The sequence below is a fragment of the Cystoisospora suis genome (assembly GCF_002600585.1).
Source record: "Cystoisospora suis strain Wien I chromosome Unknown contig_2929, whole genome shotgun sequence".
Classification (NCBI taxonomy): Eukaryota; Apicomplexa; class Conoidasida; order Eucoccidiorida; family Sarcocystidae; genus Cystoisospora; species Cystoisospora suis.
Window position 1 is genome coordinate 1 of NW_027155724.1, and position 16,994 is coordinate 16,994.

Sequence of the window (16,994 nt, forward strand, 5' to 3'; positions counted from 1 at the left end):
ATATTGCGGCGTCCATTACAGACACTGTGCAGCAAGTCTAAACTGTGGAGGCCCGTACGCCCGAGTATGGAGGCTTCGGCGTTCGGTAAGAACCCTAAGCACCTCAGAACCAATTCCAGGCGCAGAATCAACTCTTCCCTTTCTTCGTAATGCACCATTCGCTCCCGTTGAAGCTCGCAGATAGGTCTGCGGGCTATAGAAAGCAAGAAACTGACAGGATAGAGTCTGCTCAGATCGCTCCAGAACAGAACAACGGAGTGTAGCTTGACAAGCCGCCGCCACTCCAGAAAAAACAGACCCTTTCTACTCTATTCGCATACAAAGGCTGATCGACTTCTTCGAGTGGAGGACCTATAGTGAAGACGTTTGCATGTCGCTAACGCTCCTCGCTAATGTTTCCCGAGACTTCCGTGGAGGCCACCTCCCGGAGACAGCCGGCCCATCCGTCCCCACCATGCACCGGTGCCGCCGACTTGGGCATGGATCTACGAGCTCCACTCCGAGCGCTCGGTCCTTCCCGTAACTAGCTATACCTTCTTCCTGCGAGGCAAAACGCGTGGAGGCTGAATTTTCCGGGAGCAGATGAACTTTTTGGTGCCTGGCTAGTGAACGGGCGCTTCGCTCTTGCCTCTTCGCGCTGGGAGCCGACGGCCCCGCCAGCGACTGCGGCTGCTGCTAGCGATCGGCGAGTCGCTGCTGCTTAATTTCTTCTCTTCACTGTTTCCTGGTTTTTTTTCGGCTGCGTCAGTGCAAGACTTTCTTCTCCTTGCGCTGCGCTTCATCTGAGCAGTCTCCCGTGTGGCCTTGCAGGTGCATTCCTGCTGCAGCGTGGAGAGGCGCATTATTTTCTCGGATCCATGCTCCGTTTGCAGCCCGAAGCCATTGATACCAGTGATACATAATGTCACCCGAGTTGCCTGTTTCCTTAAGTGATAAAGAAGCCTGGACTTCTCCTTCCTTTGCCCTGGGACCGGGGGAACTCGTACCCCCAGCGAGCACGGAAAATGAAGGGCAGAGTGAGAAGCCCGATGCTGCCAGGGGGTCCGTCCCAGCGGGCAACGCAGAAACAGAAAGAGGAGATGAAGAAGCACGTAGGGACAACCGAGCAGAAGACAAGGCTGAAGAAGAAAAGCTGCGTGGGGTCGAGGTCATCATGGAAGAATTCCGTCGTTTCTTCTCGCCGAGCAACGAGCACGTGGGAAATACCTCCTTGAGGTCGTACGCCGAAGAACAAGTTGGCGCCACGGACGTTTTACCGTTGCCGCACCGGGACAGCTCTATGCTTGCAGTTCTGATCCTGGCGACAATAGGTCTTCTCACAGCTGTTAGTGGAAACAACCAGATCAAGGTGGAGGAAGCTCGGTTGCGACATACCTCCACCGAAAATTCCTGGTTAGGAGCCCTATCCCGCCAGCGCCTGCTTCTGAAAGGAAGCGAGGAGAATTTGAAGAGCAGTCCCTCTGAATACGTGTCAGGTGGAGAAGAGAGGAGAAGGCTGGCGGAAGGTGGGCACAACGACGATGACGAGCCACTCCTCGAGGTGGCGGAGGTGGTTGCGCATTCTACAACCTTCATATCGGATGGAGAAGTCACATTCTCGATAGCTGGGCCACAACCCCTCTATTTTGGGATTTTTACAAGGATACGGAACATTGACTTGCACCACCTTCTTCAGGCTGCCAAGCGCCTCCTGAGAGAATCACACGAAGATACAGTCTTAATACTCGAGGGCCTGGCGGAAATCAATCCAGCATTATCTGTCAACGAAATCGTGTCTCTGATGCGAATCACTCGCGGGAACCCTGACGCGGTGGCGTACATTCTGGAACGCTTGCCCAAATCGCCAATACTCGATCAGCGAGAAATTGCACGGTGTGTTCACCGGCACATGGGCTTCAGGCGGCTATCTGAAGAATATCGCTTGAGCCTGCTTCAGCTACTGAACATTCGGGATGAGGGTTACGTTAGCTTCCTAAGACCTTCCTTCTACCTTGGCGATCCAGCAGCAGTCCTTAGCCCAGCCCGAGGAGGAGACGGGAACTGTTTTTATGCCGCAGTCAGTCTGATTTTGACCGGAGATACGGATTTTTGGGTGGAGATTCGGGAGGCCTTGGCTTACTACATGGAACAGATTCTTTCCTCGTATTTCGGAAGCGGGGAGATATTGCCGACCGAAGAGTTGCGGCAGTTTGAGAATCTCGAACGCGGGAGAGAACGTCGTGCCCGGAGCCGAGGTATCCCACACCGTTCATCAAGTGTTGAGACTCTCACACGACAGCAACTGGTAGATGCTCGGGTTTATAGAGTGCGAAGTCGAGAGCTTGGTACCAACGCCACAGACGTAGAAATAGAATTCCTTGTTGAATTGCTTGGTGTCGCGATATGTACATTCCTCCCATCGAAGTTCAATAGAGATGCAGGAGTGGATGAATTCGGTACCTGGCAAGTGGTACTGCCGCGGACGGGGCCGAACGCAGGTTTGCCATTACATGAAATGCCGGCGTTATACCTGTATCTCCGATCTCACAATGACTTCCAACCCGTAGTCCAGGTCACCCCCCCTTTTCGAAACTCTGTCGTCCGCCACCATCTCCGCGTGCGCGCTAGCGCGCGTCGCCGACGAAGAGGCGAGTCAGTTCTCGTGTGAATGGAGGGGCTTCAACCCTACTTGGGCAAGGGATTCTTTCCCGAGTGACATGTAGCGTCGTGGAATGGACTTGAGAGCGAGGTATCGTTCAACTGAAGTGCAGTACCTGTGTACTTCCTTAAAGCACAGGGACTGCGTTGTTGCAGGAAAGCTCTCTTCCAAAAAGAAAAACCTTCAATCCCTGTTTGAGGAAACTTTCTTGACTAGAATTTCCTGCCAAGGGAAAAACTCACCCCTCACGAAATACTGACCGGCTGCTCGTCCGGCCCTCTTCAAGGGGCATGCGGAAAGAATCCCGACAAACTCAGCTGCCCGAGCAGGCAGGTCTTGCCGTTCCTGCCCAAAGATATCGGAAAGGGGAGCACGTGAAGTGTTCTACACATCGACCGACATTGATGCGAGGCACACGCACCAACAGGAACCACCACAACTGCCGGTGTGGTGGCTTTCCAGGTACCCTTTCTGTCCGTTCTATAGGAAAAAAAATGTCCGTCTTGGGCTACTTGCCGCCATGTATCGTCTTACACCCTTGTTCTTTAAGGCACGACGGCGTTGGGTGACAGGCTCTCTCTCTTCACGTATGCATGCACCCAGTGACCAATACTCTGTTTTCAGAGTGATTGTGCTTCTCACTACCTCACCGCGCATTTGTTCCGCAGCTCCCTTAACTGGACTAGATCATGGAGTATGCTGGAAGTGCCTGCAGTACTAGAGTGCGCGGAAACCAACCAGGGGTTAATGCTTTCCGTCTACGGGTGCATCTGTTTGAATCCGGAAGATGACACACGATCTTGTTGCTATTCGAGTGTCCTGTTCTCCCTTCAGTCGCTCTTTTGTTTGATTCCGCCCCACCGTTGTCTTCATTTCTTCCCTCCTCTGCGTTTAGTCACGTGAGCCGCTTGCTCGCACGTTGGTTCTAGTAAACAATCATCGTCGATTCTTGTTAGGTGAGTCTATACACAGGAATAAAAGAAAAGGGAAGGAGCCCAGTAGTCCTCACCGTGTGTTGTTCCTATCCTCTTCATATCACCTGTTGGGTTCTTCTTGAGCTAGCCAAAAGTAGTTGTAGCTGTGTACGAGCATAATACAGCTCCCCAGGCAGACGACTAGGTGCCCTCTACATCCATCAAAGAAATGAATGCTCTGATGCTCTCTTCATGTAGCTCTCCCCTTGAAGGGATTCATTCCTCTGATACTCTCGTCGTATCTCTGCACTGTTGGTTTTACGATACGATGGCTTACACGCGTCATCATTCTCTCGATGAAAATTCCTTAAGGAAAACTAAGTCGAGTTTCTCATCCATTGAAACACACACGCTTTATCTACCCTTGTTCTTCAGTATCTTTACACCGTTGCTTTCGTCCTATGGCCCCTGATGCCCTAAGGACCCGGGCAGTTCTATTTTTCGCTGCTTCATCCTCTCCTTCAACTGTCCCGACTAAGTGATCAAAAACGCCTCGTTCATGTACTCTACGTGCGGCTTCCATAAGAACTCTATGAGGTGAAATGGGTCGTCGTCTTCCGACTCCTGGAACAGGCAACTCTCCCTCACCTTCTTCGTCACTCTCTATCAATTGCCCCTCTTTTCTCTTATCTTTCCTCTTATTCTTATCATCATGATTCTTATCGTCTTCTTGTGCCTTATGACGTCGTAGCTCATCTCTTTCGTATCCTGTTTTTTCTACAGACTGTTGGCTATTCTGCAATCTCCATAGTTCTTCAAGTGTACGTACAGGTCGTTGGGGTAAGTGAAGCCCTAGAACTCCGCAGCGTCTTGTAAACATTCTTGCCTCATTCTCAGCTTTCTGATTCGCTTCAGCTACCCTCGTATTCTCTTCTTCGAGGGACTCAGGAAGAGGACGACCTCCCCCTTGTCCTTCTCCTAACATCGCTTCTATCTCTTCTGCATTCGCTTGGTCTCCTGGGGCGAGGTTTTTGTTCTTGCCTCCTTTTGTTGATCTCTTCTCACCTTCACGTTTCTTAGAATGACGCGCCGCTGATAAGATCGTTTCCCTAATGACGCGATCTGTACGAGAGATTGTTGAGGGGCGCTCCTTAGGGTCGATAGCCACCAGGGCAGGCCGAGACGAGAGAGAACACGGAGAGTGCTCAGGGGAAGACAGGGAGAAGAACGAAGAAGAGGCAGTGGGGGTGCCAGTGCTTCTGGCACGAGGAGATACTTTCGAAGAAGTCAAGGAACTTGATCCACGACTATAAGTTGAAGAAGATCGAGATGACGGGGACTGAGTAAGAGTACTCCCGAAGTTGCTGCTCTCGTCTTTTCCTAGTAAATCTTTTCTTTCGCCTTTTCTCTTGCCTGGTGTATATACACCGTCATCAGCTACACCTGATCGTAAAGTAACATTTCTCCGACTTCCTTTTCTTCTGTCACACTGTGCGTGTTGGCTGCTGTCTCCCTTGTTCTTCTTGCCTTTTGTATCTGCGCCCCCCTGAGCGGAAAGATCCATTCCCAGTTCGACCTCTCTTTTAGTTTCTTCAGACGGATGTTGAATGCGTGGCGGAGCTATCTTCTGTGGTTCTTCCTGACTCTCCTTTCTCTCTCTCAACGTTGGTAGGTGGGCTTCTGTATCTTCTGTTCCTGTGGTTTCTCCTCTCTCGTCTTTGTTCACTCTCTTCTCTTGTTCTTCACTCACTTCTTGTTCTCCCCCCTGTTGTTCACCCCCCCCCTCACTGGATGAAGGAAAAGATATCCCCGCCAAGGATGCCGCAGCTGCCCGTGCACGCTGAGCTGCAGCTCGATAGTTGAGAGAAAAGAAAGGTGACAGAGCGGGCACATTAGAAGAGCAAGGAGATCTAGGAGAAGTATGAGAGGACGAAAGATAAGATGAAGAAGGAGAAGGGGCAGAAGATGAAGAAAGAGAGCTTGTACTAGATTCTTGTATGCCTGTATCTTGTTCGGCTTTCTCCCTATTGATCGCCTGTTCCTTTTCTTCTTCGTCTTCTGACTTGATATTCTCTCTCTCTTCTTCTTCTCCTCCTCTCGAATCTCTCCATGTTACTACTTCTTCATTTGTCTTCAGCTTTCTCGCTTGCTCTTCCTGGTGTATTTCTTGTTCTTCTTCTTCTCCTTGATCCTCCTCAGCTAGTAGCTCTTCTAAATCTCTCTCAATTTCGGACAAGAGTAAATCTTCGTCAAACTCTCCATCACTTCCTTGCTGCTCGTTTTCTTCTTCTTCGTGTTCCTTGTCGTGAGTCTTCTTCTTCTTCTGCCCCTTATCTAGTCCCACAAAACCATGGCCATCGTCATCCGTATTGTCGAGTAGAAATTTTAGTAGCTCGTCATCCTGATGATCCTGTGTCTTTAGCTCTTTCCTGGAGTTCTTCTTCAACTGTCCTCTTTCTTCTTCCTTATGTGTCTCTTCATCTCTTCTCTTGACGCCAGATTCTTCTCTTGCTTCCTCTGCTCCTTGCTGACAGGCAAAAGCTCCTCTGGATATCTTTTGGTTTCTCAGCTTCTCCTCGTGCTCTTCCTCTTGTGTTTGCTTTTCTTCTCTAGAGAGAGTCTTCTCGTTGTCTCCGTCTTTTCTCTGGTGTATATTTCTCCTGGGTCTATTGACGTCGCTGCTTGGGGTATCAGCATTTGAGCCGGAGGTCATCAGAGCTTTTCTTAAGGCTTTCCTTTCTCTCTTCTCTTCTTTCTTCTTCTCTCTCTCTGCATGCCTCTCCAAAGTCTTTTGGATGTGAAGATCAGCATCATCGAGCATGTCAGCCTCCCCTAAAGATAACACGTGCACATGCAAGGGTCACGGTTCATGTGAAACCAAGAGAGGACACCTCATCTATCTATCTATCTATCTTTAGTCTATCTATCTATCTATCTATCATTAATTTACATCTTTAGTGGCATGCGCGCATCAAACTATCTTTCTATGAACCACTGGTTCTTCTCTATGTGTGTTTTAGCATGATAATGCTATGTATGAATGCTTCTTCCCTCCTAGAATAGAAGCTCACCGTCCTCAGGCTTCATCATTGACTTCATCCATCACCCGTCTCCCTTTCCACAGCTCTTTTGTTTCGAGAAACTTTGCATGCTCCCTCACGAAGAAAGGAAAATCAGCTATGTATACAAGTATATACCCTACATGATAAGACAACTGACAGACAGTCATACAAGCTCGAACAAGCACTCCACACACAGATATATACACATGTCTATACAAATAGGTTTATACGTGGGTCTGTAGACATAGGTATATACACACCTCCATATACACCATATACACACGCACTTACACGGCATGCTGAGCGCTAGACAAGGGAGACGTACGTATACATGTACGACAGTATGAAAGGCAGGAGCCTAAGTATAAACTAGATATCTATCCTGTCAAGATGTGAAGACGACGGCGATAGTGATGATAGATGATCACATAGAAAGAAAACAACTCCTTCTCTTTCTTTCTACTGACATCTCGCAGGCAGCTAGCTAGACAGGCTCACCAAGTGTCTCTTGGATTTCTCGACCTAGCTCTGCTTCAGAGCCTTCAAACAAAAGACGCTGAGCAGCTAAAGATACAAGGAGAAAGAAAGAAAGGAAGAAGCGATAAAATAGAAGAGGTAAGATCATGAAGAGAGAGAGCTGGTATCAAGTGGAAAGAAGAAGGAAGCGCGAGACGCGGAACACAAGAGAGAGCGGGTGAGACAAGAAGAAAGATATGTAGAAAAGAAGAAGAATAAGAATAACCTCTCTGTCTTCTCTTTTCATAGCTTGTCTTGTACGTTTGTATGAGCTTGCTTTTCTCTTGTCATTCCCGCAGTGACCTGCCTAAAACTCATCTCTTTCATATGCAAGACAAAAAGTCTTTAGATGAAGCGAGCGGCCGCCATTCTTCAAAGACTTCACTCCACAGGGAAGCATGCAGGGAGACAGGCACCATCTTTCCTTCGTCTTCCTTACATAGAAAGTCTTACTAGCACATACACCAAGGTAAACAGCTATATCTAGAGAGGTTGGGACTCTGTATGTGGGGGGCATATGACAGCTGTGTAGACTATAAACTGCACAGCAAGGAGACATCATTCATTCTCCCGTGAAGAAAGTCTGTCTCTCTGTCGGTCTCTACAGAAATGTGAGAGGGAGCTAGAGAAAGGTAATGGCGTACATGAGAGTCTGATGGTTTCTATCCGCTTTCTCTATATCAAGATCGCGCTTTCATCTTCTCATCTAAATCCTCAACCACATGTCACAGAAAATTGTCAAGAAACACTTCCTCCCCTTTCTCCGTCTTTCTGTCTGTGCTACCTTTCCTGCCTCCTTCTTCATCTGCTTTCATACTAAAGAAAAGACACCAGATAGACACGTCAGCCAATAGGTCTTTATAGATGTACATAGCTCTCTAGCACCTCATCTTCGCCATACAGTCACAAAAAAGCAGGTCTCTTGGGGAGAAAGAAAGCTTTTGTCCCTCTTTCCAAGCTGACTTGAGAACGACATATAAAGATGACAGACAACCCAGAGAATCGTCGAACAGTTTCTCTAAAAGTACACCGAGCTCCTCTTTTATATGAGGACGAGGGAAGGCGAAAAGAGTTTCTTTCTTTCGCTTCTTCATGCATGCATGCAGTTGTCTTCTTGTTGTTGAGTTCACCTTGTGTTTGGTCAGCCCATGAGGCCTCTTCCGTCTGATGACCTGTGGCTAGCTCTTCAAACCGCTGAACTTCAGGACGACTTCTCTGAGCTAAAGAAGAAAAGAAGGAGAGAAAACGATGAGAAAGGTTTGAATGGACTAATTTGACATGAAAGTTATGGACAGAAGCAACTACGAAGAAGTAAAGAGACGATGCCAGAGACATGCTAAGAACGTATACAGCGGTTGAAATCTAGAAGTGTACAGGAAGGTACCGAGATAGACAGATAGACAGAAAGAGACAATCGTACATAGACACATACATACATATTCATACATACACACTCGTACATATTCATACATACATACACACTCATACAAACTCCTACAGAGAGAGAGAGAGAGAAAGAAGACGTATAAGAAGTGCGTAGGAAATCAACCCTGTCTCGGAAAGAGACATCTAAGCGAAGAAACAGAGAGAGAGTGACAGAGAGGTAGGTAGTACGCGGAGGTCTCTTCAGCTAGGCTGCAAGAGCATCGACACGGCAACCCAAGAGGAAGGAGAGATAGGAAGAAGGAAAAGAGATGAGTTTCATGGGATGGAGAAGGTAGATACACTAGAATAAGAGAAGAGCGCGTGAGACACGAGGCAGAAGAATAAAGCCAGCAAACCAAATCGGCATGTATATATATGTATACATTTCTTTCTTCCTGTCTCTTTCTCTCTTCTTCGATTAGAGAGAGCTGTTCATAAAAAGCGAGAGAAAGGCTGTTCTTCTGATACATTGATTTTCCTACTTAGGAGAGCTCTAAGAAGCTTCTTGACATCTCCTGCAAGATCTGTCCTATCCGCCTGTAGCTTCCTCAGCATATCTCTCTTTCTCGCCTCTTCCAAAACGTCTTCTGTTAAGTCTTCTATGCCTAAGGCATCTAACACCTCATCCATCGCGTCGTCCGTCTCGTCTCGATAGCCTGAAGAGAGACAGGAACGGAACGGGAAGGAGTGTAGACAAGGCGAGAAGAAGAAAAAGAAAAAAGAAACAGAAAGAAAGAACGAAAGAAGAAAAGATTCTTTAGAATGCGAAAAGAGTATCTGATCCATACGAAATACATGAAATGCCAGATCGTGAGTTGCCCTATAGAAAGGAATGAGAGAAAGAAAGAAGAGAGAGAGAGAGAAAGACGAAACGATGTCATGAAGAAGTGAAGAGAGAGATGAAGTGATGTCATTCACAGAAGGGTGTCTACCCTTTAAGAAGAGACATCTCTCCCTTGTCAAATTTCTCCGAAGAAAACACAGACGGGAGAGAGTGAAGAAAAACAAAGAGAACAATAGAAAGTTGAGAAAGAATAGTGAGCTCAATCTCGAGGTAGGCAAACAGGGAGAGAGCGGCAGCTGCACGAAGAAAGAGAAAAGACAACAGATAGATAAATAGATAAATAGATAGATAGATAGATAGATAAATAGATAGATAGATAGATAGATAAATAGATAAATAGATAGATAGATAGATAGATAGACTAAAAACTAGACAGAAATACCGATAAGTAGATAGATAGGTGGAGTGGAAATGATTGGATTGAAGCTATAGATAGATGGATAGACTTCCATCTAAGAAAGGTAGCAAAGCGAAAGAAAGGGTGAACGGAGAGATGAAAGAGTTGAGAAAGAGAGATGCATGAAAAAGCATCCCCATCCATACACACCTGCTTGGACTTTTTCTTTCCATTCTTCTTCTTCCTCTTGAGCTTCAAGTAAGACTTGAGACATCCAAGCCTCTTCTCTCCCCCTTCTACCTCTTCCGGCTTCTCCTTCTCCTCCTCCTCCTCTTTTACCTGTACGTTGACTCTTCTTGGCTGCGGCCAGTGCATGCTCTCGGAGATCACGTAGCACCGCTTGTCTTTCTTCTTCTGTAAATTCAACGTCTTCTTTTCTTTTCTTCTTTCTTGAAGAAGACGGAGAAGTAGAGCGACTCGTAGCGAGAGCGAGCTGTCCTATGATGGACATCGCAGGGTTCCTTTCATCTTTCGAAGGAGAAAGGTCTCTTGAAGAAGAGAGAGACGAGGGCGGAAGAGGTGACAGAGGCTTTCCTTGGAGATTTGCTTCTTTTCTTTTAAGAGAGAGACAAGAAGAAGAGACGTGTTGAGGTTCTTCTTCTCTCTCTCTTTGTATTCTCTCTTCTTTCCCACCCTCCCTAGATTTGCCCAGTAAGTTTCGTTCTACATGAGCGGCTTGGACTAACTTAGAAGAAGCAAGAGAAGAAGAGGAAGGGACAGAAGAAGAAGGAAGAGAAGAAGAAGAAGATATAGAAGATGGTTTCTGTGATACTTCTTCATTGAGATCTCCTTTCTCCTTATCGTTCAGTTTATCAATCGACATGCAGACATCTGTCGTTCTTTCTTCCAGACGTCCATTCATTCTTCTTCTCTCCACCTCTTCTTCACTCTGGTAGGACTGATCTATCAATCCCTGCTCATCTTCCGCTTCTTCCTCTCCTTCGAACCGTTTCTTCCTTCTTTTTTCTTCCGTGTCCTTTCCAGTCCTCATTGGTCTCTTCTCCTCACCTAGAGATACCGTTTCACTGGACTCTTTTCCTTTCCTTGAGAGTTTCTTCTCGACTTCCTCTTCTTTTTCTCTTCCATGTCCTTCTTCTTCTTCTACTGAAGAAGAAGAGATTGAATCTGAAATCTTGGTTGCTTCTTCAGGGTAGAGACGTTCAAGATCTTCTGGTTCGACTTCTTTCAGTTTGGGGTATTTCCCTGAGAAGTCTGGAATTTGGAGTGTACGTACACCTGATAACTTTGCATGTCGTTTGGCGTCAGCTATAAAGTCCGTCATTCCTATCTCTTCGTTGATTGTCCCTGCTACTCTCCATGCCTCCTGTATAGTCATTTCATCGGGTGCTTTCCTTTCAAGTCTGAAAGAGAAAAAGAGTCCAGTCAAGATAGCCGAGAGATGAAAAGGCCTAACAAGGGACAGATACTCTATTCATACTCACTCAAATGGACAGGTAGATAGATTAAAGATAGATAGGTAACTATATCAAGGAGAGACAGATAGATAGATAGATAGACAGATCACAGATAGGTAGATAGATACAGATCAATCAAATGAGAGACATCTTTAGGCAAGCAGAGGGAAGGATTTTCATGGTATGTCGACATAGAGGCAGTCGGTTGTCTTTATATCATAGAGCGTATCAGAACAGTTACTTGGCGTAGAGAGACGCTTCTGATAGATGAGGATGGAACTGCCCGACAAAAGGCTGAGTGGAAGAGCGAGAGCCGGAATCATTCTCTCCTTTGACTACAAGGCCCCTACCAGATAAGATCTCTCTATCTCTTTATCTGTCTATCTATTTAGCTACGCACAGATGGCCATTCGTATGTGTGCGATAGATTCGATACACTTGAATATACATATGAAGAGAGAGAGATGGGTAGATACCAAAACATATACATAGATGTGAACAGAGAGAAAATTCTTCCCTAGAGATACCTTCCCTTTTTTATGTTTGCATATGTGTGATGGTAGACGCATCGACAGGTCCCTTGGAGCACAGAGAGAGAAAGAACAACAAGAGGACACTGCCTCATAACTAGCTTCCATGTTCTCCATCTATACTTTCTCTCTATGAACAGATCCATACACGTCTTTATGTATACACACACACATATACATATGAGTCTGTGTAGACATGTATGCATAGCCTGAGTTATATCGCAAGAGGAACAAAGCCGAGTGCGTAAGAGTATTCTTGCTTCATCTCTACTTCCGTACACTTCTACAACGATACCTTTCTTTCTCCTCGGTACCTGTATTCTTCTCGTTGTCTTCTCCCTAACTCAGAGGGTAAGGAAGAAAAAGAAAAAAAAAACAGAAGAGAGAGACAGGTGATATCGATCCACTGACAAGAAAAGAAGATTCAAGAGTCTTTCCATACCTGCGCTGTCTTTTCTTTTCTTGATAAGCTTGATGCTGAAGCCTTCTATTTCTATTAACAACTCGCCATCTCTCTAGGTATTCGAGCGCCTCCTGGATTTCTCCTTCATCTCTCTGTTCTTCGAATGCTCCTATCCCGAAACTAGCGAAACGTCGATTCAATTCGTTTCTTCTTTCTTCCTGTGCTTTCTTCTTCTCTTTCTCTTTCTTCGTTTGTTCATCGTCTTCATCTACATCTTCTTCCTGGTGTTGTTCTCGTATCTCTTGATGTGTCTCAAGCACGCTCTCGCTTGCTTTCTCGTGATCGCTTTTCTTCATCTCTCTTTCGTCTTTTTCTTCTCCTTGTATCGATGAGATATCAGCAGGAGACCCTTCAGAGGTGTCTGAAGGAATAGAAGGGGATGTCCCTTGCAGAGAGTTATTAGATGGATTCGTTGTCTCTCCTTCTCCTGTATAGACACCTCGTTCACGAGCGTAAGCAAGCATTTTCTTCTTATGCTGTCTATACAACTTCAGAGCAAGATCTTCTTCTGCACGACGTTTTAGCTCTTTGAAGTCTGGGGATTCTTCAGCATGCTCTTCTTCTTGTAGACCTTCACGCTGTTGTGGAGTCAGTAAAGCACGATATCGCTCGTCTCTCTCTTTCTTTCGCCAGCGCTCGATCAGTTCAGAGGCGGGTCTACGGCTCAGCTGGATTCTTAAAAAGAAAGAAAGGGGGAAAAAGCGAGACAGAGAAGAGCACAGAAAAGAGAAAAAAAGGACTAAGAATGACAGAAGAAAGGACAAGATAAGAGATGCTTCCTGTGTGGGTGTATCTTTCATCGTCTTTTAATATCCTCCCTTCACGTTCATAAGAGCCGGACTGACTATATGTACAGACGTATCTATGTATACAAAAGTGTGTAGGCATGTATATGGTACTATATAAATATATGTATGTATGCATATGATATGGTGATGATGTTAATGGTATACCTAGGCGTGTGGTCACTGGCTGACCGAGATCTCCACTCTCTCTCTCCTGGCCTTTCAAAACTCAGTTCAATTTCTAGCCTAGATACAAGATAGACAGACCATCAACTCCTGAATCTCTCGAGACATTGACTACGGAAGAGTAAATTGAAACATGAGGAGAAAGACTTTAAAGCCGGGCACAAAAGAAAGGACGGAATGGCCTCTCCTTTATGGTTATAGCTGAATACCGCCAGATGTCGAAAGTAGCGATGTTGTCGAATGGGAGGTGTATATACACCCGACGTGGACTCAGAGTCGAGAACTTTTTTTCTCCCTTTCTACTTGTCTTTTCCACGCAAAGCCAACTACGTCAACGACTACCCTATGAAATGCATGACATCATCTGACCCAGCTACTAGTACTCTTTTCCGCCCTTGTATGGACCGCTATTTCGCTTCTCTTCTTTCTTCTTTCTTTCCACCTTTCCTTCGCAAAATGTCACGTTTCTCTGTAGACCCGCACACAAGTCCAGACCTCTGTCGAACTGTTTCCTTACCTAGACAAGTTTCTGCGCTATGTACAAGGCAAAGAGAAGTATGCAAAGACAGTTCAAGTTAGAGAGAGAAGAGTTGTCCTCACTCCATTCTTATTCTGATATGTATCTATCTTCGTCTTCTTCGTCTTTTGAGCGAGACTTTCCTTACCGTTTCCTCTTGGCATCAAGACTTGAGACACGTAGATCTGTAATCCAGTCGCCTACGTCATAGAGCCACTTGTTTTCTTTGATCTCTCTTTCTCTTCTTCTTTCTCTTCTTTTCTTTGTATCTTCATCCATCAGATCACCTTCTTCATCTTGTGAATTCTGCCCTAGAAACATTTCTCTTAGAGCTGCAAGTCGACTGCCTCCGTCAAGATCAGTCTTTCTTCTGTTTCTTCTTCCCTTTCCTTCAAGACATTCTCTTAAATTGCCTACAGAAGAGGTTCTTGTTCTTCTCTCTTCTTCTTCTTCCTCTTGTATGGATTTCTCTGCCCTTGACATGACCTCATACGCCACAGGGTCGTACTTTTTACGTAGACTTTCAAGTCTTTGTTTATTATCGTTACTGAGCCTTTGCATGCGCAGTCCATGAAGCTCATAGAAGTGTATAAAGGCATCCGTTACACCATGGATATCCACATATAAGCCGAGATAGGTGACTCGAGTTACACGCCCTTCTACTTCTTGGCCTACAAAGAAATCGCCTACATCCCACCGAGTCATATCTTTACGTATCTTTTCTTTCTCTTCTATTTCTTCTAAAGATAAATCACCATAAAAACCGCTTTTCTCCTTCTTGTCTTTTGATTCATCTTGCAAACTAAGAGAAGAAGAAGAAAGAGATGTGAGAGGAGATAGATACTGAGAAGGACCCTGTGTGGTAACGGAGAGAATACGCTTGGCAACATCGACATGTTTAATGAAGAGCCGGAGAATCTGGCCTTCTTTGACAACATCTCCAGGGTATTGGATCCAGAACTTCGCCAGCGCCTCTTGTTCTTCTTCTGTAAAATGGGCTTGTTTTCTTTTCTTCTCTTTTGTCGCTATCAATGTATGAGATACAGGGGGAGGTCGTAGACCTAATCGAGACGAAAGTGAACTTCTGTCAAATGGATTTGAACGAGATGAAGAAGAAGAAGGATCTAGAGAAGAAGATTGTGTCTCAGGGTGAAGAGTTGCGTTCGTGCTGCTGGCCTCTGAAGAAGAAGATGAAAGGAAGAGATGATCACCTGCCTTTTTAGAGTCCGTTATACGGGACATATCACGGACATGAAGTAATGCCCAGGTGTCTAGACACCCTATATCAACTCGGCACCCAAAGGGGAGAACTTTACGTACTTTTCCGTAGACTTCCATACCAGGACGTAAGAGAAACAATGGGTATCTTTGTTTCAAAGGGATACGCAATAAAGAAGCTTTTCTATCGTCTTCTCTCTTCTTCTCTATCAAAGTTTCAAGTGCATACGTGAGTTTCTTGTTCTTCCTCAAATCATCTAAAGTAAAAGGACGGATACCTTGATAGATCTCTGTCTCTCTTTTCCATCGACTTCTTTCTCTCATTCTCTGCTCCTCCCTCTTCTGTAAATCAACTAGCTCCGATTGGATCTGCTTCTTCTGCATCTCATGCTCTTCCCGCCGTTGCGACATAATAGACGCAGCCCGACGTAATTGAGACATGAAAGATTCTCCGTCTTCTCCTTCTTCGTCTTCTTCTTCAGTCTCCCAGTCGGTATTTCTCTCCTCCTCATCCTTTGATGAAGGAAAAGAAGATGGAAGGGAGGGATTAGGATAGCTTGTTGGCATGGCAGGGTAATCAAGTGAACGTGCTCGGAGGGAAGAGAAAGATCGCGGTTGAGGTGTATGTACACCAGGAGTAGTGGGAGGCCATGTGGGATGGGAGTAAGGTGTTTTTCCATCAAGAAAAAAAGAAACTACAGAAGGATAAAGAAAAGATAGAGGTGCACAAAAAGAACCAAAGAAAAAAGGATTCCGTCTAAGTGCAGGAGAAGAAGAACAGGAACAAGTGACAACTCTACTCTTTGAAGTAGTTGCGTATCGGAAAGGGAAAGAAGAATGCAAACAAGATGAGCTCAAAGAATGAAAGGAAGGACAGACACGGTGACGACGCTCTGAGGGGATGACAGGAGAAGTCCTCAAAGACGATAGAGGAGAAGATGAAGACAAGGAGAACAAGTCCTCAGGAGATTTCCTTCTCTTTGTATAAGGGCGAAAGAAACGACCTGTTCTGCTTCGATGAAAGCCGAGAAAGGACGGAAGAAGAAAACCTGGTGGAAAAGAAAAAGAACGAGAGATATGACTGAAAGAAGCGTTTAACGCTGCGTCATGCAAGGATGAATGAAATGAAGAAGCGAGCCTTGATGATGTTTTTTCCCCGGGTGTACGTACACCACTTGAAACGGGGACATGAGCCGAACGAGAGAAATCCGAGAGTAAAGAAGAAACGACTTTCTTCTGTATATCCAGCCTTGATGCTTTAGAAGGAGAAGAAGATCCTCTTTCTCTCCCTCTTTTATCTTGTCGAAATCTCCACCCTGGAGCATGCCAAGAAGTATTCTGATCATGATGATCTACATCCTCTTTGAAAGCGACTGCTGTAGCTGGAAACTTCTTTTTGGTTTCTTTGAGATCTCCAGAAGGTGTATGTACACCCGAGAAGGATGGAGACGCTGACGGAAGAAGAAGAAGCCGAGAAGGATGATGAAAACTCTTTGAAAAGAGATGGCTTTTCTTGAATGCGTCATATAACTCATTAGTAGTAGTGAGAGGCGGTATTCTCATCCACCAGGAAGAAACCCGCGAGTTTTCTTCTTCTTCTTCCTCGTTTCCTTCTTCTTCTCCTTCTTTATATCTCTCCATCTCTCTCCACTCCCCCCGTCTCGGTTTTTCTCCTCTCCTTCCATCGTGGTGTATCCAGCTTCGGATACTATGCCTCGATGACGACGGCAAGACCAAAGAGAAGCTCAGTGTAGCTTGAGGAGAGAAGAGAAGAAAAGAAAAAGATAAAAGGAAGATCTGAAGATGAACAGGTAGGGAAAGAAACATGATATGTAAAGACAGTCCTTTGGAAGGAAAACACAGAGATTCCTATCTATTCTCATATGCTAAAACCAAGGACGAAAGACGACGAGAAAGCTTCGCACAGACATCTCTTATAAGCTCACATCTCGTCTTGCTTACTACGACTTTCCTTGCGAGGTCATCTCAACGGCTTGTAGAAAGGAAGGAGAGAAGAAAGGCAGAGCGGCGGGAAAAGATACATTCAAGATGTCTTGAGTAAAGATTGGAGAAGAGAGCCGGAA

At 45.7% G+C, this 16,994-nt stretch overlaps 2 protein-coding genes across 2 annotated transcripts; one reads left to right on the forward strand and one right to left on the reverse strand.

Annotated features, from left to right (window-relative positions):
- Positions 1-508: 508 nt before the first annotated feature.
- On the forward strand, positions 509-8,729 carry CSUI_005914 (otu family cysteine protease). The gene is made up of 3 exons (XM_068066080.1): positions 509-3,100; positions 4,336-7,229; positions 7,430-8,729. The coding sequence occupies exon 1, from the start codon at positions 902-904 to the stop codon at positions 2,645-2,647; it is 1,746 nt and encodes a 581-aa protein (XP_067921941.1). The 5' UTR covers positions 509-901; the 3' UTR covers positions 2,648-3,100; positions 4,336-7,229; positions 7,430-8,729.
- Positions 3,971-16,737, reverse strand: CSUI_005915 (s1 rna binding domain-containing protein; the record flags this gene model as incomplete). Its single annotated transcript, XM_068066081.1, has 7 exons — positions 3,971-6,384; positions 7,113-7,178; positions 8,261-8,350; positions 9,038-9,211; positions 9,947-11,157; positions 12,184-12,879; positions 13,841-16,737. 7 exons carry the CDS (start codon positions 16,735-16,737, stop codon positions 3,971-3,973), a joined length of 7,548 nt encoding a protein of 2,515 aa, XP_067921942.1.
- Between the last annotated feature and the right edge of the window lie 257 nt (positions 16,738-16,994).